Here is a 21829-nt window from a genome sequence, read left to right as displayed (position 1 = left end):
CTTCAGGTGTGATCTGCCAGATTTTATGCCTCCAAAAGCAGTCAAGGTTAGATCTCCACCTTTTTACAGTGGACTGTTCTAGTGTGATCCCACATGTATGTTTTTAAAATCCATTTTATAGTAAAATTAAGCCTGTGCCTTTTCTTTACACGAAGAGAACCACAATAGCATCCCACAAATTCTTCCTGACTTGGTTATTTCCTTCATGTCTTGGATGTAAATTGAAATCTCAGACCATGTCGTCTCTAATTGTTTCAGAAGTCCAATTTTGAAATTCGAATAGAAATTTGGGAAGAGGGATGTCACACTTGGATCAGTCACTGTGGATGGAACAAAATGTCTCACCTGTATTGCTTTAAACTATACATAGTGTGTGTGTATTACTGTAATACGTACACACACATATGTATATATTACAGTAATACATTAATTTTTGAAGTGTTGAACCAACAGGAAGGTAAAGATGCAAGGATTTAGCAAATGAGCTATAGATACAAATTTTTACTGCAGAGTAGGTTGTAAACAAATCTGTCTCTCTCTTTCTTTCTCACATTTAAAATATTAAATCCTATACTGTAGGGTTTTTTAATTGTTTGTTTGCTTTGTAGTGATAAAAATGTTTCCAGTAAGTGTCCAGGAGCCAACCGTTTGTTACCGAAATCCCCAGAACGCCATAAAATTTGCAATGCAAACAATTAGTGCTGTATGCCAAACTCTGCAAAAAAAAATAAAAATAAAAAGGAAAAACGCCCTCTCACTCACGCCGCCTCAAAACACGAGGCTCTGCTGTACAATCTGAGATAGTCTCTTTGATTTCCATTTACCGCTTGACACGGCGGCGACCAAGCGGAGCCTGCCTCCAGCCTGGCCTCCTAACTTGCCAAGCGTGTTGAATTGGTTCGAATGCCACAGAAGAAGGAAGGGGGCAAAATTAATAACGCTAGAGCACAACCATCAAATCATTTTCATATTGAACCTGCGTGGTCCTGAAACCTCCCCTTCCACCACTGCGCCATTGTTTTTACGGGGGACGTACTCGAGGTCGATGGTGGTTTTATGCTTGCCTTTCCCACGGCTCCAGACAAAAAGTAGTAAGAAACAAAATAAAACAACCCCAAGGAAGGTGAAACAGCCCATGGCTGTCGACACCAGTATTGTCTTAAGGTCCAAAGCAAATGTATTCACATTGGTTCCATTGGAACTGGTGTCATTGGAATCTGTCATGTACATAGGAGTCCTGTTGGCGTAAAGAAAACGATCTGAGGCAAACCCCTTGACGGTGAGGGTGGCTGAGGAGGTGTCATTTCCAGCAGCATTGCTGGCCACACAAACATAAATCCCACTATCTTGATCTTGGGCAAACCGGATCTCAAGCGTACCATCTCCGAGCACTGTCGCTCTCCCGCTGGATTTTGTGGTGACCAGTCTCCGTCGTGGTGTCAACCAGGCGATGGTCGGCTGAGGATCTCCCTCCGCATGACATGAAAATTGAACCGTCTGCCCTTCTTCAACCACCAAGTACTGCAGCTTCTTTTCATAGATCCTGGGCTTCTTGCAAGTGAAGTAGAAAGAAAGGGCAGTGCTATGGAAGTCTTTAAATGGCCTCTCTTTGACACTGTCTGGACCAGCACACATGGGTTGCCGGCCACCAAACTGCAGCATGGGCTGCCTTTGTAAGATCCAAAGCAAGCGGCAGTCGCAAGCCAGGGGATTGTTGCTTATGCAGAGAATTTCCAGTGATTTGACGGAATGGAACACATTCTCTTCCAGAGTTTCCAACAGGTTTTGGGACACGTTTAACACACGGAGGAATCGAAGGCCTTGGAAAGCATGAGGTTCAATGGCGTGCAGCTGGGCCCCCGCTATGTGCAACTCTTGCAGGCGCAACACATCCGCAAGCATGCCGGATTCGATTGTGCTGATGGGATTGTAGGAAAGATTCAGGTGGGTCAGGTAAACCAGGTGCTTTAGAGCAGCATAAGGGACAGTGGACAAATTGGTATTGGTAACGGAGAGAGAAGTGAGGTTCAGACCATAAAGACTGTTTGCAGGGATCGTGTCGAGCATAGGCCAATAATCTATTTCTAGGTTTTTCAGGTGGAACAATCTCTTAAAGGCATATGCAGGCAACAGGTTGATATTGAGATGTCTCAGGTGCAGGCTGATGAGGTTGTGAAGGTAGGAAAGGGCCTCTGTTGGTACAGCTGTTAGGTTGCATTTTTCCAGAGTGAGGTGCTCCAGACTGAGCAATCCATTAAAGGCCCTGTGGGAGATGTAAACCAGATCGTTATCCCCAACCTCAAGGGATTTGAGGTTGTGCAGATCCTGGAACATGTAATCCAGCAGGATGACAATCTTGTTCTCGCTAATATCCAGCTTTGTTAAGTTTGACAAGCCGGTGAAGACCCCTAAAGGGACCAGCTTCAGACGATTCCCTTTCAGTCGCAAAGAGCGTAAATTAAATAGACTGTTAAAGGCCCCGGGCTCAACATTGCCCACGATGTTGTCGCTCAGGTCTATCTCTTCAAGCAAAGGGAAAGCGGTGAACTCCTCCGGATTTACACTTTTTAGCCTGTTTTTGCTAAGATCCAAGATTTTAGTCTCTATGGGGATGCCCTCAGGGATGGCAATCAGGCGCCTCCGGTGACAACTGACAGACTTATTCTGTGCTGAGCATTCACAGCGAGCTGGGCAACCTAGGGTGGAGCCTATGAAAAGTAGCAGCACAGCCAGACTTAGAAATGGCTGCCAGCAAGATATGGCTGTGTGAAGCATGACTCCACTAATGTCGTCTAATCCTCCGTCACAGGCCTGCCAAGGAGAGAAGGAAGAGAGACAAAGAGAGAGAGAGAGAAATAGCTATTAGTTAGGAAAAGTGACAGGTCATGTTCATTTTCAGTGAAAGCTACTGCAGCTAAACTAAACCTGACCTCTGGCCTGATATTGAGGGATTGCATTGAAATCAAAGACAAAAAAACCCTGCAGCTCTCCAGATATTGTGGAACTACACGTCCTTGGAGCTGTTCTAGTGTAGTTAAGCAGCATCAGACGAGTTGCAGGTCCCCCAATCCTGACCCCAATATGGTTTCTCTGCCTATTCTGCCTCTTCAACCAAACATAATAATGCTTAAAACCCAGGCGTTCTTTCGACAGAACTACTGTCAATTGGTTAATAGGTCAGGTATGCATTTTCTATTTCAATTCTTAAAGGAATCCTATCAATTGCTACAGCCAGTTGTTAGGGAAATTTGTATAATTACTAGCACCATTCTGTTGTTGTGGGGGTAGTTCCCTAGAACTGATTTGTAGTGTTAGCAAACATCCCTTGGATTTCTTACAAAAGAGTAATGTGCTTCTGTCTCATTTCTACCATTTCTTCCAAAAATAATACATTCACCTGTTCTCACATGGCACAAGAAGACACAGGCTTCTGTCCGTTCTTGTGAAGGGCAAAGAAAAGCCGGTACCTGCCAGATGGTGCTATGAGAAAGACTGCTTCCACCTGTCTCTCTGAGTGGACTGAACACACTTCAACCTTGACTTCAAACATTTTTCAGTTCTGTAAGACCTTGGGTTTCATTTCAGCAGAAGCCGTTAATATGTTGTGCCAGGAAATTCAACTACAGCTTGGGAACAGGAGCGTTTTTTTTTTAACTTGTTAAAGGTAAAGGTTCCCCTCACACATTTGCGCTAGTCATTTCCAACTCTAGGGGGTGGTGCTCATCTCCATTTCAAACCGAAGAGCCAGTGCTGTCTGAAGACTAAATGCCAAAGGCGCACGGAACGCTGTTACCTTCCCACCAAAGGTGGTCCCTATTTTTCTACTTGCATTTTTTAATGTGCTTTCGAACTGCTAGGTTGGCAGAAGCTGGGACAAATAATGGGAGCTCACTCCGTTACCAGAGGTGGGTTTCGGTAGGTTCTGGCCAGTTCTGGAGAACTGGTAGTGGAAATTTTGAGTAGTTTGGGGAACCGGTAAATACTACCTCTGACTGGCCCTCCTCCCATCTCTTCTCTGCCTCGCGAGTCCCAGCTGATTGGGAGGAAATGGAGATTTTACAGTATCCTTCCCCTGCCACGCCCACCAAGCTATGCCCACCAAGCCACATCCACCAAGCCATACCATGCCCACCAAGCCACACCCACAGAACCCGTAGTAACATTTTTTGAAACCCACGATTGTTGGTTATGCGGCACTAGGGATTTGAACCGCTGAACTGTTGACCTCCTGATCGACAAACTCATCATCTTAGCCACTGAGCCACCATGTCCCTTTTACTTGTTAGGGGAGCCCAAAAGGAGATTTCAACTCTGATGGGCAAAGAAGCAACTATTGAAACCTGTTCACCTCCTTTCCTTTCCTCCCTTTTCTCCATCTAATTCTACAAGGAGAAGAAACCGCTTGCAATACCCAGCCGTGTCAAAAGCTCCTCCTTAACTAAACTAAACTTTTCTTCATTAGGAATTACATTATGCCTGAAAATCTACCAGGCTCTATGATTAGGGCCTTTCCAGTGAATTCTGATCAAAGGGAACTTTCAGCCTCTCTGATCATTGCTTGCCGAATGCAGTTTTGGAGGGTAGGGTTGTCAATCTTCTTGTTGAACAGGGAGTTTGTAAGACCGCTCCCCCTTCCATCTAATACAAGAAGTTGCAAATAAACAGGTTTAAAGGAAAATAAGCAGCTTCTCTGCTCAGTCCAAGAGCTCATTTTAGCTGTAAAAACCATGAAAAGCTCAAACAGGAAGCACAATTAAAAAGCCTTTTAAGTAGTGCCGAGTTCATAATAAAAGAGAACAAAAAAAAGCTACTTTGTCATTCAGCTGATTTTAAATGGGGAGGAAAACAATGCCAGCCACTTCTATTTATTTATTTATTTATTTCGATTTTTATACCGCCCTTCTCCCGAAGGACTCAGGGCGGTGTACAGCCAAGTAAAATTCAATATATAAACATTAAGAGAAATTAAAAAGCATATTATAATGTGGCCGAAATTTTAAAACAAATTAAAATCTTAAAATATAAATAACCCCAATAACATTTCAGTCCAGTCCCGCTTGAATAAATAGGTGCGTTTTCAGCTCACGGCGAAAGGTCCGAAGATCAGGCACTTGATGTAAACCAGGGGGAAGTTCATTCCAAAGCGTAGGAGCTCCAACAGAGAAGGCCCTTCCCCTGGGGGCCGCCAACCGACATTGCTTGGCGGACGGCACCCTGAGAAGGCCCTCTCTGTGTGAGCGTACGGGTCGGTGGGAGGCAAAAGGTAACACTATACCACCTTATAGTCTACAGCAGGGGTAGTCAACCTTTTTATACCTACTGTATCTCTGTTAGTAGTAAAATTTTCTAACCGCCCACCGGTTCCACAGTAATGCGCCATGTATCGTCGTCTATGCATGCCTCTCGCACATCGTGGATTGGGTTTCTGGCGGGGGGGCGCACCGGCTACAGCTCTGCTTGTCTGTTACAGCTGGGTGGTGTGGGGGGGAGATGCGCGAGCTATTCTGGGACGAGGCTCTTTTGTTTACGGTAGCACTGTAGTGCCATTTAGTTTCACTTACGTAACGTGAACTAAACTTATGCACAGGTGATACAAATTGTATATTTTCAGAAATTTAAATTGTCACGGGGAATTTTTTGAAAACCTAATGAAAATGTTTTTAAATAATGCTATGAATTTTTTTAAAAAAGTCAATTAAATTAAAAAAAAAGGAACGTGCTTCAGTATCGGACAAAACCCCTACCGCCCACCATCAAAGCTGGATGGTAGGGACCAGGTTGACTACCACTGATCTATATCTATATCAGGGGTGTCAAACTCAATTTCATTGAGGGCCGCATCAGGGTTGTGTTTGACTTCGGCGGGCCAGGTGTGTGTGTGTGTGGCCGGGTGTGGGTGTGGTTAAGGTGGCCGTAGTGGATATTTGACATAGGCTTAAGATGCTTTTCCCTCCCTTCTCTTCTTCGTTTCCACAGTTCTTTATTGTAACCATTTTCCTATCTCTTCTACCAGATATTACGGGCAAACATTTATTACTTATTCTTCATACTCCACTAAACTTTTTATTTCTAAATTTATACTCCATTGTTTAATAGTAAATTGCTTTTCTAGGCAAAAAAGCTATTTATACTATTGTATTTTCATTATTCAACAATTAATAGAAATACAATAGCATAAATAACATGCTAACACAAGTTCTAACAGCAAAGGTAAATTTCCAGGATGGTAAATAGACATGGCTGTCAAGTATAAATTGTTGATTGTAGATTAAATGGACCTACAGCATGTAAACTGTAGTATTAAACTGTAGTATTAACATCGGATGTTGCTTGTTTTCTATCTGGATCAGGCACTTGCTTGAGGCCACATAATTGTAATCTAGTCCAATTCAGCCCTCCTGCAGCACTCTGCTGGCTGAAAACGGGCTATGTGGAGGCCTTGCGGGGGAAGCCGAAAACAGATGCTCCTCCCCCCTGCAGCCTGTTTTGGGTGGCAGAGGCACCACGGGCCGGTCCTTTGATATTTCCAGCCCGGCCCCACAGTCCAGATTTAAGCACCCCTGATCTATATCATCTATATCTATCATCTCCACAATGCCCTTCCAATCAAATCAAGCAATCTACAAGGACAGAAAGGAGGGGCAAAGGAAGGAGCAGGGAAAAGAAGAGATGAATTTTCAAGGTCAGAAAGACGGGCTGTGATTCTTCTTTTCTTAGACCTTTTGCTCCTTTCAGACTGGGTAGAATTGACATGGCTGAACAGTCCCAGAGTCCCATAACAACTCATGGGGAATTGAAGACTGGCAGAGAGAACCAAAGCAAGCTTTGTTTACATTTTTGCCCAGCTTATATAAAAGGCTGTGATGTACTCCTCCCACAATCCCTCCCAAACTCCTCCCGCAATCATAACTGCCTTCTTCCCTCTTTGAAAACAGGAGACCATCCCTTGGCTGAAGCTTGAACGACATATAACTTTCAGCTCCCTCATTTTAATGGTTCTCAAATAGGTACATGGGTAGTAAAACAGTATTATGAAGAGCCAAACCCTTCTCTACAGATTCTTTTATACCAGCTCCCCTAAACATGACATCCAATCCAAAATATGTTCAGTTACAACCCAAACCAGCTTGAAGAGGCCTTTCGTCCAATGTTCTTGGAAGGCACCAATTTGAGCAAGGCTGCTATTTGCTACCAATATTTTGACTGTGCTAGTTTTGATAGAAGATGGTGGGCTAAATACACGACTGATTACTCTTTCATATAGGTACAAAACTTATGCACAAACCTCTAGTCTTCTCTGCCACTGAATTCATACATGCTGGTTTTGAATTTAATGGAATTATGTACTAAGGAATGGCTCTAGGTGGAAGCCTATTTATTTAAGGCATGTGACTCCACTTCAGGTAGTCCTCAACTTACAACCATAGTTGAGCTCAACATTTCTGCTGCTCAGCAAAGACAGTCAAGCGTGTGTTTTGCCCCATTTTACGACCTTCCTTGCCACAGTTGTTAAGTGAATCTGCAGTTGTTAAGTTAGTAACATAAATGTTAAGTGAATCTTGAGTTTGCTTGTCAAAAGTTCACAAAAGGTGATCACATGACCCCGGGACACTGTGACTGTCATAAATATGAATCGGTTGACAAGCCTCTGAATTTTGGTCTGGTCATAAGTTACTTTTGTCAGTGCCATTGTAACTTCAAATGGTCAATAAATGAACTGTTGTAAGTCGAGGACTACCTGTACCGTTTCAGACAAATGGCTGTCCAATCACTTCCAATCTCCAGTGTTTGAGAACCCACAACTTCTGGAGGCAGGTTGTTTCACTGATTAATTGTTCTCACTGTCAGGAAATTTCTCTTTATTTCTAGGTTGCTTCTCTCCTTGATTAGTTTCCATCCATCGCTTCTTGTCCTGCCTTCTGGTGCTTGTGGGAGCCCCTCAGATATTTGACCAGTTCTATCATGTCACTAGGCGAAGTGAAAAGAACGAATTTCATGGAGAAGGTCAGCTACGGAAGTAGTGACTACTGGGGTCCAAAAGGCATAGATGGGGGAGAGATAGGTGGTAGGGGGAAGGTGAAGTACCCCTGTGGTGGTAGGTGCGTCTTTCAGTCTGCCAAGTGCCCAAATTTTGATCGGGGAGGGGGGGTTGGGAGCTGCAATAGCTATTTCTTTTGGGTCTTGTCATAAGTTTCTTCCGTCATCATTGCGTAGCTTCAAACAGTTGCTGCATAATGATCGCCCATTGAAGATTACTTAAAACCAATTTTCCCCAAGCTCTCATTCTGTTTTTGGACCTTCAGTTGATGTTTTTCCAACCACTTTCTTTCTCTCAAAAAGAATGGGAAGAGGGAAGAAGCAAGATAAATTAGATTGATTTCTCTACTTTTATTCCCCAGCATGAAGGCTGATTATGATCTGCATTCTTGCCCGTCGAAGGAAATGGTATTGTTAAGATCGAGAAACATCTAAAGAACTGCTGACATATTTTCTTTATGAGTACCAGTTATTTTTATAATTATAAGTCACTGTGGGGAAACAGCTGGAATTGGAGTGCAGGATTTAATAAAGACACTGAGTGCTACATTTTGAGTACTGCAGGTCTTTGTCATTCTTTTTTATTCTCTGCTGAATAGTAAAATAAAATAACAAGAATAAAAGCCATCCTTCAAGCCCCTTCCTCCATTCCCATGTGGTTTCAAACTATGCCAACTGTGCTAAACCAAATATGGGTTATTTATTTGCCTGCTTCAAGCATTAGACTAAGCTAAAATCCTGCCTGCCCGCTTGCCTGCCTGCCTGCCTGCCTGCCTGCCTGCCTGCCTGCCTATCTATCTATCTATCTATCTATCTATCTATCTATCTATCTATCTATCTATCTATCTATCTATCTATCTATCTATCTAAGACCTAAGATGGCGCCGACGAAGGCTGCCTCGGTGAAATGCTCTCTAATTGTTTCTTTATTTCTAATTGTTCTCTGTGACTCACTACGGATTTCCTACTCACGAGACCATCTGCTAAAAATTAAGGAACATTTCTTTAAGGAGCAGCTTTCTTTAACCTCACCCCCGCCTGTCTTTACAAACACGGAGGAGATTCTAACACAGGAGGAGGCAATTCCCACGGAGCCATGGATTACTAAAAACCAAGCAGCGGAAACGAAGGAAGCGAGGTAAACGATCTGGGATCTTAATCAAGCTAAGAACTCGCACTAAAACTCCTCTGCCTTCAATTTTCCTAACAAATATACGCTCACTTGCAAATATGATGGATGAAATACTCCTCTTAAACAAATACTATTCTGATTTTCGCAATTCAGCAGTCCTATGCTTCTCTGAAACCTGGTTAAATGAATCAATTGAAAATAGCAGCCTGAACATTCCAGGATTTCAAATTGAACGATCAGACAGGATTCCAGAAACATCTGGTAAAAAGAAAGGAGGAGGCTTATGCCTATATATTAATTCAACCTGGTGTCAAGATTTTAACATAATTTACAAATTCTGTGACAACAATTTAGAGACTCTAATTATCAATTGCAAACCTTACTATTCGCCTCGTGAATTTTCCTCATTTCTTCTAATTGCTGTTTATGTCCCACCACAAGCCTGTGTAAACGAGGCATTACGAACTCTAGCTGACCAAATCATGGAGGCTGAAGCCAAACACCCTGATTCACTGGCCATTGTTTTGGGAGATCTAAACAAGGCAAACTTAAGGAAAGAACTACCAAAATACTTTCAGCATGTCAATTGTCCCACCAGAGGCAAGAATACTCTAGACCACTGCTACACAACACTAAAAGATGCCTATCGGTCTTTACCACGTGCAGCTGTAGGACACTCTGATCATTGCATGATTCACCTTGTACCTGCTTACAGGCAAAGACTTAAAGCCATAAAACCAATAATTAAATCAGTGAAAACCTGGACGGAGGAATCAGAATTAAAGCTACAGGCATGTTTTGACTGCACTGATTGGAATATTTTTAAAGATACCTCTGCAGACCTGGATGAACTCACAGATACTGTAACATCATATGTCAGCTTCTGTGAAGACCTATGTGTACCTACAAGGAACTTGCGAATACACAGTAATAACAAACCTTGGTTTACACCTAAACTTAAGCAGCTACGACATTCCAGAGGAAGTCTACAGAAAAGGTGATAAAATGCTGTACAATCAGGCCAGAAATGCACTAACAAGGGAGATAAGAGCAGCAAAAAGAAGCTACTCTGAAAAGCTAAAGAATCAATTTTCAGCAAATGAACCAGCAAACATGTGGAAAACTCTTAAAAATATCACCGGCTATGGCAAACCTCCTTCCCAGGCTGAAGGTAATCAACAACTGGCAGATGACCTGAATGAGTTTTACTGCAGGTTTGAAAGGAAACTACAGCCACCTATCTCCACAACCCCCATCTCAGACACACCAACAACAGCCAAGCCTCCTACAACTGACCCCATTTCATTGGGTTCACAACCCCTAGTGATCACAGAAAAGGAAGTGCAGGACCTATTTCACAGACAAAAGCCAGGAAAAGCTCCAGGCCCAGACAAGATAACTCCTTCTTGCTTAAAAGTCTGTGCTGACCAATTGGCCCCATCTTCACCCATATTTTCAATAAATCACTAGAGATGTGCTATGTTCCTTCTTGCTTCAAACGCTCTACCATCATCCCAGTGCCGAAGAAGCCCACCATCAAGGAACTGAATGACTACAGACCAGTTGCTCTAACATCTGTAGTCATGAAAACCTTTGAAAGGCTAGTGCTTTCCTACCTGAAAACCATCACGAATCCGCTTTTAGACCCCTTGCAATTTGCATACCGAGCAAATAGATCAACAGATGATGCTGTTAATATGGCTCTGCACTACATCCTACAACATCTTGAGTCTCCAAAGACCTATGCAAGGGTCCTTTTGTAGACTTTAGTTCAGCATTCAATACCATCATTCCAGACATTCTTCTAACTAAGCTAAACCAGCTACAGGTACCGGAACAGACTTGTAAGTGGATCACAAGCTTCCTAACAAACAGGAAGCAGCAGGTGAAGCTAAGCAAGATCACATCAAATACCTGTACAATTAGCACAGGGGCCCCCAAGGCTGTGTGCTCTCCCCACTTCTCTTCTCTCTGTATACCAATGACTGCATCTCCAATGATCCATTTGTTAAGCTACTGAAGTTCGCAGATGACACAACAGTGATTGGTCTCATTCGAGACAATGACGAATCCGCATATAGACGAGAGGTCGAACGACTAGCCTTGTGGTGCAACCAAAACAATCTGGAACTGAACACACTCAAAACCGTAGAAATGGTGGTAGACTTTAGGAAAAACCCTTCCATACTTCCACCTCTCACAATACTTGACAACACAGTATCAACAGTAGAAACCTTCAAATTTCTGGGTTCTATCATATCGCAAGATCTCAAATGGACAGCTAACATCAAAAACATCATTAAAAAAGGACAACAAAGAATGTTCTTTCTGCGCCAACTCAGTAAGCTCAACCTGCCCAAGGAGCTGCTGATCCAATTCTACAGAGGAATTATTGAGTCTGTCATTTGCACCTCTATAACTGTCTGGTTCGGTTCTGCAACCCAACAAGAAAAACACAGACTTCAGAGGATAATTAGAACTGCAGAAAAAATAATTGCTACCAACTTGCCTTCCATTGAGGACCTGTATACTGCACGAATCAAGAAGAGGGCCGTGAAAATATTTGCAGATCCCTCGCATCCTGGACATAAACTGTTTCAACTCCTACCCTCAAAAGCAGCTATAGAGCACTGCACACCAGAACAACTAGACACAAGAATAGTTTTTTCCCGAAGGCCATCACTCTGCTAAACAAATAATTCCCTCAACACTGTCAGACTATTTACTGAATCTGCACTACTATTAATCGTTTCATAGTTCCCATCACCAATCTCTTTCCACTTATGACTGTATGACTATAACTTGTTGCTGGCAATCCTTATGATTTATATTGATATATTGACCATCAATTGTGTTGTAAATGTTGTACCTTGATGAACGTATCTTTTCTTTTATGTACACTGAGAGCATATGCACCAAGACAAATTCCTTGTGTGTCCAATCACACTTGGCCAATAAAATTCTATTCTATTCTATTCTATTCTATCGTGACCCAGGCCCAAGTAGGTAGTAAGAAACTCAGTCCGTGAAAAAAAAAACTTTATTCGAACAGCTGAGAATTACTTCATTCCCAGTGTCGTTCAACTCAAATTAAAACAAATTCCTCCCAACACAAATTCCTCAGTCCTATCGCAAACCTTGGTGCAATTAGGCAAACTGCCAAAGGCCTTTCTTGGCAAACGTTCAGAAGTCACAAAAATAAATGCAAGACATAGACGAAACAGAAGATGAAACAGAAGAAGCAGCTACCAACGTTGTTTTCCGGCAGAGCTCAAACACCAGAGCTGGTCTGTTTTAAGCCTTATGGGAGGGGCCAATCATTTCTTGGCCCTACTCCCGAGTTGTCCTTTTTGCTTGAGTTGCTCTTGCCTTCTGGCAGCTCTTCTCATGCATGCATTAGGAACAGGCTCCTCCTGTTCCTCTGCCTCACTACTATCAGTCTCTAGAGGCTCTGGAGTCCGCACCTCACTTCCCGATGGCCCTGTCCTCACCTCAGCCTCATCATTGTCCAACTCCGTTGCCAGCTCCGTAGGCTGCTGATGGACCACAACACTATCTATCTATCTATCTATCTATCTATCTATCTATCTATCTATCTATCTATCTATCTATCTATCCATTCATCGTCTAGCTAGCCCTATCTCTATTTACCTGTTTATTTCCTGCCTTTATTATTTTACAAATAAGGTGGTGAATGTATTCAACACACCTTCCTCCTTCTATTTTTCCCACAACCACCACCTTCTGAAATGGGTTGGGCTGAAAGAGTCACCATATTATGTTTTTTCGGGCCAATGATTGGATGGAACAATTCCTCTTGGCTGACAGGACAAAGATTTTGAATTGAATTCCACAACTGAAGGTTAGACTGGGAAGAATAGAAAAAAATTCCCAGAGGCACAGGGACATCACTTTCATCTGCTGCCTAGAAAGTTATGAAGTCAACTATAGTTGAGCATAAATTGAAAACATCTTTCCTTTTTTTACTGATTATGAACATAAGCTTACTGTTGAGCCCCACTCCAGCTTGATACCTGATGCTACAGGAACCCAGATTGTGGGAGCAACCCCTAATCACAGATCCAAAGGGATGACACATCAAGGACTTGTTTAAGGGCTGCAGGGATCTGTGTTTGGCAAGCATGAGAAAGGAATCTGCACACTGGCGGCTGGGATAGAGGGAGATGAGGGCTGGGCGTTAGGAAGAGCTGCTTTAGTTCTGGGATTTAGCAGATGACATGGCAGCTGAGGCTGTCAGACGAGGAGGGAGAGAACGGCCGGGCATCCAATCAATGGAGCAGTTCAGCCATGGGGTGGGGCATGAGCAGCGCAGGATGTTTAAAAGGGGCTGAGAGGCAGAAGCTCTCAGCGCTGACTTTATACAGAGAGACCTTGACTTTTACTGAGACCTGGTTTGTAGCAGACCCAATAAAAGAAGTCACTAATGGAAAGAAAACCAAGTTGGCTTGTTTATTCTCACAGCGTCTGACACAACTGTGGCTGAGCAAGCCGAGACTTAGTTTGTTGTATGAATGTTTCCTGGCTTGTTCCTGATTTCTTTTCAGCTCCATATCAGTTTCTAAGCAATCCAAAACGAACAAGACATGCTTGGTGAAAAACGTGTCATGATTTTTCCCCCCTTATGTTCCTGATCCAATTTGAGGGGAAATGTGTTCTTTCAAGGGAGAAGAAAATTTTAGTGAAATTCTCATCAGCCTATATGATATTCTTATACTTTTGCAGAAAAAGATCCATTGGACTTGGGTTAAACCATGATCTTTCCAGGGATCTACAGCTTTCTGCGCTTCTCTTGGTTTCTTTTGGACTTTCTCAGATTGTGAGATGGGGCAGTCCAGCCAGTATACTTCAGAGGGATTTGAAGATATCTAATAGAAAACCAAATAGTCCCCACTCATCAATCTCAAGAAGGAAGTAAAGTCAAAACCACCACCATGAAAAACCCTAAAGCAATTCTCAAGCACCTAATTTAGGTAGAAAAACAGAAGCGTCTGTCAAAAAAAAGTAACCTATGGATAAACCGCAAGGTACCGTGTTTTCCCGAAAATAAGACCCTGTCTTATAGTTTTTGGAACCCTGAAATAAGCGCTTGGCCTTATTTTCGGGGAGGTGGAGCAAGATAGGGCTCCTCTTGTCGTTTTACCTGAATTCCACCTCTATCTCTCTAACCCTAACCCTAGGAAATGGTGGGGACCAGCTGTGCATGCGTTTAAATATTTTTGGGAGGCTTATTTTTGGGGGGGAACGCTTATTTTCAGGGGAGGGCTTATTTTCGGGGAAACACATTATTATTCAGGCATCAGTGAAAACAAAACATGACTCAATGCCAGGGCTGGGATTCAGCCGTTTTTGACTGGTTCAGGTGTACCAATAGCTCCCACAATCAGCTGAGAGCAAACCAGTTCACTCTGACAATCAGATGGGCCCACCCGCCTGCCCTTGCGCTATAACCTACCTATATTTCTTTTGTTTTAAGCACAGCTGATAGGCATGGCAGAGACGATTGCCGTGCCTCAGCTGTTTTACTCTGGATTCAGTAGAAGGTAACTTTCTATTGTAATACATATGCATGGAAGTAAGAGTTTGGCGCGCATGCGAGCAAAGCGTGCGCACAGCGAACCAGTTGTTACAACTGGTGAATCTCACCACTGCTAAATGCAGTCAGATGGTGTGACAATATTGAATCTGCAAAAAAATATGAGGCTGCTATCAGCGGACAGGCCCAAGACATTTTGTAATCTTTATTAAAATTATTCTACCCCTTCCTATATGGGATTTCTGATAAAGACACACATCGACACACAAAGAAACATCACAAACACTTCTTTTTCCTTTCTTGGTTATAAAAGCTCAACAAAAACAAATTAAATAACTTACATATTGGATTGCTTATCGTCATAAAAACCTTCCTGTTTAATAGATCTTCCGGGAGATAGATACTCTTGGCTACGTTACAGGATACTACGACTTTATTACTTAAAGTTTATAGATGTGATTTAGAAAAAGGAAAGGCTGAGATCGAACACAGAGGTCAATTTATAGGGTAAAAGAAGTTGGGGAAATTAAAAGTAATAAATTATTTCTAATGCTAAGACAGGCCTTTTAGAACTTATGCAAAACAGCCCACTCCCAAACATGTAGTGTAGTGCAAGTATTCTAAGCAAACAATGGGTACAGAGGAAAATAATAAAATAATAAACCAAACTAATTTAAGATAAACTAATAATAAAACTATTCACAGCTGAATATGGCTGGAGAAATTAAGAAGCAATAGTGTCAAACACTGCCATATGAAATTGCTCTATGTCTATCATGGCAAACCTATAGCATGTGTGCCACAGGTGGCATGCGGAGCCATTTCTGTGGGCATGCGAGCTGTCGCCCTAGGTCAGCTGCACCATGCATGTGTGTGTGTGCCTCCCACTGGGCAGATGATTTTCAAGTCTCTGCCGCAGAAGTGGGAGATGTGCGCGCATGTCCATGCTGCCTGTTGAAACCTAGGTTTGAGGCAGGGGTGAAATCCTTCAGTATTTGTTACCGGTTCTGTGAATCTGCTACTGAGTGTGTGCTTTGTGCGCATATGCATACACTAAAAAAGGAGCATTTTGAAGCCTTCCGAGTCTGCAAAGGTAAGTAGAACAGCGAGGGGGGATCTGCTGTGCCACACAATTTCGATTAGCTAGAAAGCAGAAAATCTGACAATTCTAGCTAATATAAATTGTGTGTCACAGCTGATAGTCACCCAGCTGATCGTCAGAAATACTGGTTCACCTGAAATGGTAGCATTTTTTTACTACCGGTTCGCCAGAACCGGTCTGGACTGGTAACATTTCACCCCTGTTTGAGGATCTCCAATGGTGTGAAGCAATTCTGGAAAACTGCACAGATGTCATTGCTCCAAGGAGTTTAGAGAACAAAGCAGCAACAGACACAACTTTAGGGAGTGCCGGTGGTCCTTTCAGGGTCTTTAGAATAAGGCATCATGGAAAACCAGCAACAATGGTCATTTGGATTGCTGTGACATCACTCTCAGTTAACAGAAAGAGGAAGGCAATAATAGAAAAAAGACATGAAGTTACAGAGTGAGTTTCTCTTGGGTACTGGTGCTAAGGTCCTTCAGAAATTGCACAGATAACTCAACTGACATACATAAAGGTTGTTTTTTTAAATTTCTCTATTGACACTTGGATGCTGAGAAAGCAATGTATCAGCTTGCTTATCCTCAACGCACCTACATGCAGTTATGACATGATTCTTATGCTGTCATCGTTCCTTAATCATCCTTTTGCACCAACAGGTCTTCAGAAAGCTAGCAATACACATGGACAGCAATAATTGAATTAGAACCTCAATTAAAAATAATACATAAATCACCAAGAAGAGCAAAACAAAGAAAGCTGTAACGAATAAAACAAGAACAAACTGTACTTATCTCTGGCAGTTTAGCAGTCAATACTTCACTTATGCCTCAAAGGCCTGCCTAAATTATTATTTTTACTAAGCAAAAACAACAGAGAGAGCTAATTTGACCTCATCTGGTATATACAAATGAAGTCAGTCAATCTTTATGTCTTTTTAAATTGGAAAGCGTGTCCCTTATTTAGGAAAAAAATAACCAAATTTCATTTTTTCCTTCCTCTAAAATGCTCAATAATGTATTTTCTGTTTTCTTTATGACAAACCTAAATTATTTGGCATAATAATTGCTAAATATCTATAGAGTAGAGATATTGCTGAGGTATACCTTTTAAAGAACAACAGGTTTGTTGCAATGTACTCCTTTGGATACACATAATATCAATCATCTATCACCTCTCTCATCTCATATCCAATCTATGCATAATATACAAGGATTATTTCATTATCAGCTCAGTGTGCTGGAACATTTCTGAATAGCATGGAACTTTCAGCTCTCTCTTTTTTCCTGTTAATCATTTTATCACACTGTTTCTTACACTATGGCAGGGTTTGGTACTTCAAAAGTCCTCATGTAACTGCCACAGAATCCTAGTGACATTTCTCGTGAGGGTGGCAACTTGAATATAGCAAAGTCACAATCAGAATAATTATCAGTAAAGTAACTACTTCTATATAGCAAGATGAATTGGGTCAACTATAATGTCCCCTGACTGATTTTGCCAGTGCGGAAAAAGACTGAGAATAGCAAAGCTCATATGTTACAGAGACAAACGCTCTCGCTAGTGTATTTATTTATTAATTTAGAAAATTTATTTCCTGCCCATCTTGCATCCAACGACTCTGGGCAGTATATAGCAATGTGGCCAAGGGATTTGAGTGTCTATGGAACCCTGCTTACTACAATTTGGCCCTTATAGTTTATTTAATAAATATACTGAAGGTAAATATGTGTCCTATTCATATTTTTAGAGTAAAATCTACAGGTAGTCTACAGGTAATGATGGCTTAATTAGCCGTCACTATCAGCTCTGGCAGCAGAATAGCCAGAGTCTGCCAAGGGCCTCCGTTATCTTCCACGACGCCGGTGAGTCATTTAGAAACAAACTTCAGCTCTTAATCAGTGGATTTGCCTGTTACAAAGAGACACAGCAGCTCTGGCTGCCTTTTATATCCTGTGGGGTGTGGCTCCATGACTCAGCATTTCCTAGGCCTGCCCCACCCTTGCTTCTGTTGTTCCCTCCTCTCCTGCCTACGAAACCAAGCCTGATTGCCGTCAGCTGGGTCTGCAGGCGTGGCCTGGGGGGGGGAGGAATCAGGGGATGGAGGCCTCATTATCTCTTCCACCTGGCCTGTTTCACTGTCCAAGTCACTTTCTGGCAGCAGGCCCAGCTTGGGGGGGAGACACAACATAGGTGTTTCAGGTTAATTCGAGAAATCAGCATAACCTTGAACAAAGCGGTTTCAAATTGGTTGGAATCATTATATTGATTGTGGTCGATATAAGAAGGAGAACATCTTTCCCCCCACACAATAACTTACTGAAATAAAGTTTTAGGGCAGATAGGCAAGGTGGATGGACTCGGTTACAGAGGCCATTGATGCATGATTGAAAGACTCAAAGTTCAGTTGAGGGACAGTTCATCATGGAGGTAGCTAAGAGTTGACATGTGGCACATAAGCAATCAATCAATCAATTGGCTAGATGGCAAAACATATGAAGATGATTGAAGGAGTCAACACAACTCAAAGGAGTTTGCACTGCTTTGAAATCTGTCTTAACTTCTTATTCTGAACAACTCAGATTGTCTCTTTTAAATTGCTTGTCCAAGATGATAAAACATGTCTAGGCTCCTGTTTATCTTGGTCTGCCAGCTGTGGCACTGTGAAGAGAACATTTAAAGTTATTTTACAGCAAATTTTAGGAACTAATTTCTGGAAGTGATATTCTCCATTCATTACATAGATTCTGTATTCAAATTTTGCACTGTAAAATCCAACTAGTAAGGACAATTGTGTAAACCTAAATGCTTATTTACTACCAAGGATAAACATAATGAATAGCACAGGAATCAATGGCAATTTATTTTAATATATTGAGCATAGATGATTATAATTTATGGTAATTGATATTTTCCCTTGGGGCCATGTTGCTGTTTAGATCTAATTATGATTTCCCCCCCATGTTTCTAAAAAATGCAGCTTTCGTGCAGAAAACATACATTGTGAATCAAGCCCAATTTTCAATGTTTTGAAACTTTCTGCAAATAATGTACAATAAATTGTATCTGTTAGATCACGAGTGTTAAACTTGCGGCATTGCATTACTATCCCATGACAATCCGCAATGTTTTTTACCCTTCACGGAGCTGCATAGCCTGCACATGACGCATCCAGCCTGCGGGCCACCAGTTTGACACCCCTGTGCTATAACATTACTTAGAGTAGTGCTTCTCAATTTTTTCTTTGCTACAAATCCTCTTTAAATACTTTTTGTGGCCATGGACCCTCAAGAATTAATTCAAGATTTAAATCATAACATTTCTTCATGCCTTCGCAGACCCACTGTGACATTGTGGCTCCACAGGGCAGAGGTGGGTTTCAGCAGGTTTTGACCAGTTCTGGAGAACAGATAGCAGAAATTTTGAGTAGTTTGGAGAACCAGTAGTAAAAATTCTGACTGGCCCCGCCCCCATGTCCCAGCTGATGGGGAAGAAATGGGGATTTTGCAGTAACCTTCCCCTGGATTGGGAAGGGAATGGAGACTTTACAGTATCCTTCCTCTTCCATGTCCACCAAGCCACGCCCACCAACCATGCCATGCCCACCAAGCCACACCCACAGAACTGGTAGTAAAAATTTTTGAAACCCTCCACTGCCACAGGGGTCTGTGGACCACAGGCTAAGAACCACTGACTTAGAAGATTGCTACTGTTATGTTCACAGAAAACCTATGGAGTCATTTTCGAACCGTAAATATAACACAACATTAATCACATTTATTAGCTAGCCCAAAGTCTACGGTTTCCTTCAAGTATTTACAGTTCAAAGATTTACAGTCATAATGAACTGTCTATGAGAGTGATGCCAATGCACCAGTGTCCATATACTCTACTGTAGATTGCTTGCGCAGCATCTGATTTTAAGTGACTTTAACACCAGCGTCTTCATGGGCAATGACAAATACTAAACGGATGCTTTTCAACTGATGCTGGAATCAGTTGAATGATCTTTGAATGATGGCAGGCTATGTTGTACCCAACGTTTCTTGGGATACACCCGAGTGGCATGTGTGATTTAAGACACACACAGGTTATACAGTTACCATAAGATAAGAAAGCGTTAGGCTGGCAACAAGTAAAGAACTAGAAAAATCAAGAGACAAATTACCATCTGAAAGGATCAATCTTTTTTCTTTCTTTAATGCCGAATGAAGAGTGGATTTTATTGTTTTGTTGCCTTTGAAGAACATCAGTGAACAAAGTCGTCCTCTGGAACTTTACTTTTAATAAATTGATAATTTATTAAATTATCTACTCTTCTTGTAGACCAGGGGTGTCCAAACTTGGCAACTTTAAGACTTGTGGACTTCAACTCCCAGAATTCAATAAGCAATAAGCAAAGCTGGCTGAGGAATTCTGGGAGTTGAAGTCCACAAGTCTTGAAGTTGCCAACTTTGGACACCCCTAATGTAGATAAACAGAAGTGGAACAGTAACCTTTTGATCTATTTATTTTTATGGGAAGCCATACATCTTATTGCAGAGGGAGTAAATAATAGTTGGGGTGGAGCAAGCCCAAATATATACGTAGTTGCGCGCAATACTTCCATTTGCCATTGGCAATGCACTCAAATCTGAGCTGCATCTTTGAAGAATTAAGAAAAAAAAATCCTAGCTCTGCTGGACCACTCCATCTCAGTCCAGCATTTTGTTCGTTGCTGTAGCTAAGCAGATGCTTCTGGAGTGCTTGCAAACAAAAGAAAGAAGCATGCCCTAAGTAGCTATTGTTCTCTAGTGTTTGGTATTTGGATGCATGCTGTCCATAATCTGGAAGTAACACCAGCTAGCAGCTCACCACAAACCCTTGATGGCGAACCTATGGCACGCGTGCTGGAAGTGGCACGCAGAGCCATTTCCAGGCACGCGAACTGTTGCCCAACTGACCTGCAGCTGTGCATGCACGTGCACCCCAGCTGGTGTTTGGGTCTCCAGTGAGCATGCGCACAATTCAGGGGACCCACCTGGTCTTCTGAACATGCATGCACATTTGCACATGTGCATAAGAATACTGGGGGCGCACGTGCATGCACAAATGGCATGCACTGCATGCATGAAAACCACGTGCATGCATGGATGGTGTGATTGCATGTGCAGTGCATGGTGGGGTGCACATGCGAAAGCTGCCCGCATGCGCAGATGATGTGGTTGTGCATGCAGCACATCGCGGGGGCACTTGCACAAGATGTGCGCATGCACAGATGGTGTGGTTGCGTGTGCAGCACATGGGGAGGAGCCACATGTTAGCATGGATGGCATGCGCATGCAAACCCGCAAAGCACGGACCTATTTGGCACTCAGTGAGTAAAATGTTTGCCACCACTGCTATAGATTGTCCTTCACAGCAGTAAGAAGCAGCACCTATAGTAGTGGTGGGTTGCTCCGGTTCTTACAAACCGGTAGTAAAAGTGGTGGGAGGCTCCACCTGGACGATATCATGGATGATGTGCACATGCGCAGAAGCTTCTGTCCATGTGCAGGAACACGTGTGCCCGCCTGTTGAGAACCAATATTAAAGGTAAGTAGAACCCACCCCTGACCTATAGGGGTTATATTGTCATTTAGTAGATGTCACTGGAGTAGGGTTAGATCAGGGCTGTCAAACTTGCGTCCCACAGGCTGGTTGCGTCATGCTCTGGCCACGCCCACACCTGGTTTAGCAAAGGGGGTAAAAGTCCTGATGTGACATGTGATGCTGCCGTGACGATGTGAGTTTGACACCCCAGGTTAGATGATCTGTGATCCTCTGAGACTTCTGAATTTTATCTTCTAGAAGTCTCATATAGGATGGTCAAAGAGGATAGGTATCAGCAAGTATAGTTCAGGCCCAGAATATCTGGAGGAGCTTTAGCTCAGATACGTTATTTTAGCCTAGCAAAATTCCCTTAGATTCAACAATCAATTATTTTTAATGCATTGGACAAGAGTGTTGCTTTTTTCCTTCTCCT

General features: G+C 42.5%; 1 protein-coding gene across 1 annotated transcript; it reads right to left on the bottom strand.

The window, feature by feature from the left end:
- Nucleotides 1-954: 954 nt before the first annotated feature.
- LINGO2 (leucine rich repeat and Ig domain containing 2) lies at nt 955-2799 on the bottom strand. Its single transcript, XM_058171392.1, has one exon. The coding sequence runs from the start codon at nt 2773-2775 to the stop codon at nt 955-957; it is 1821 nt and encodes a 606-aa protein (XP_058027375.1). The 5' UTR covers nt 2776-2799.
- Between the last annotated feature and the right edge of the window lie 19030 nt (nt 2800-21829).

The sequence above is a fragment of the Ahaetulla prasina genome, chromosome 2 (assembly GCF_028640845.1).
Source record: "Ahaetulla prasina isolate Xishuangbanna chromosome 2, ASM2864084v1, whole genome shotgun sequence".
Lineage (NCBI taxonomy): Eukaryota > Metazoa > Chordata > Lepidosauria > Squamata > Colubridae > Ahaetulla > Ahaetulla prasina.
The sequence above is the reverse complement of the archived record's forward strand: the minus strand, read 5'-3'. Positions and strand labels throughout refer to the sequence as shown.

Bases quoted from the DNA above. Each gene is read 5' to 3' on its own strand.
- LINGO2 (XM_058171392.1), bottom strand. From the start codon at position 2,775: ATGCTTCACACAGCCATATCTTGCTGGCAGCCATTTCTAAGTCTGGCT.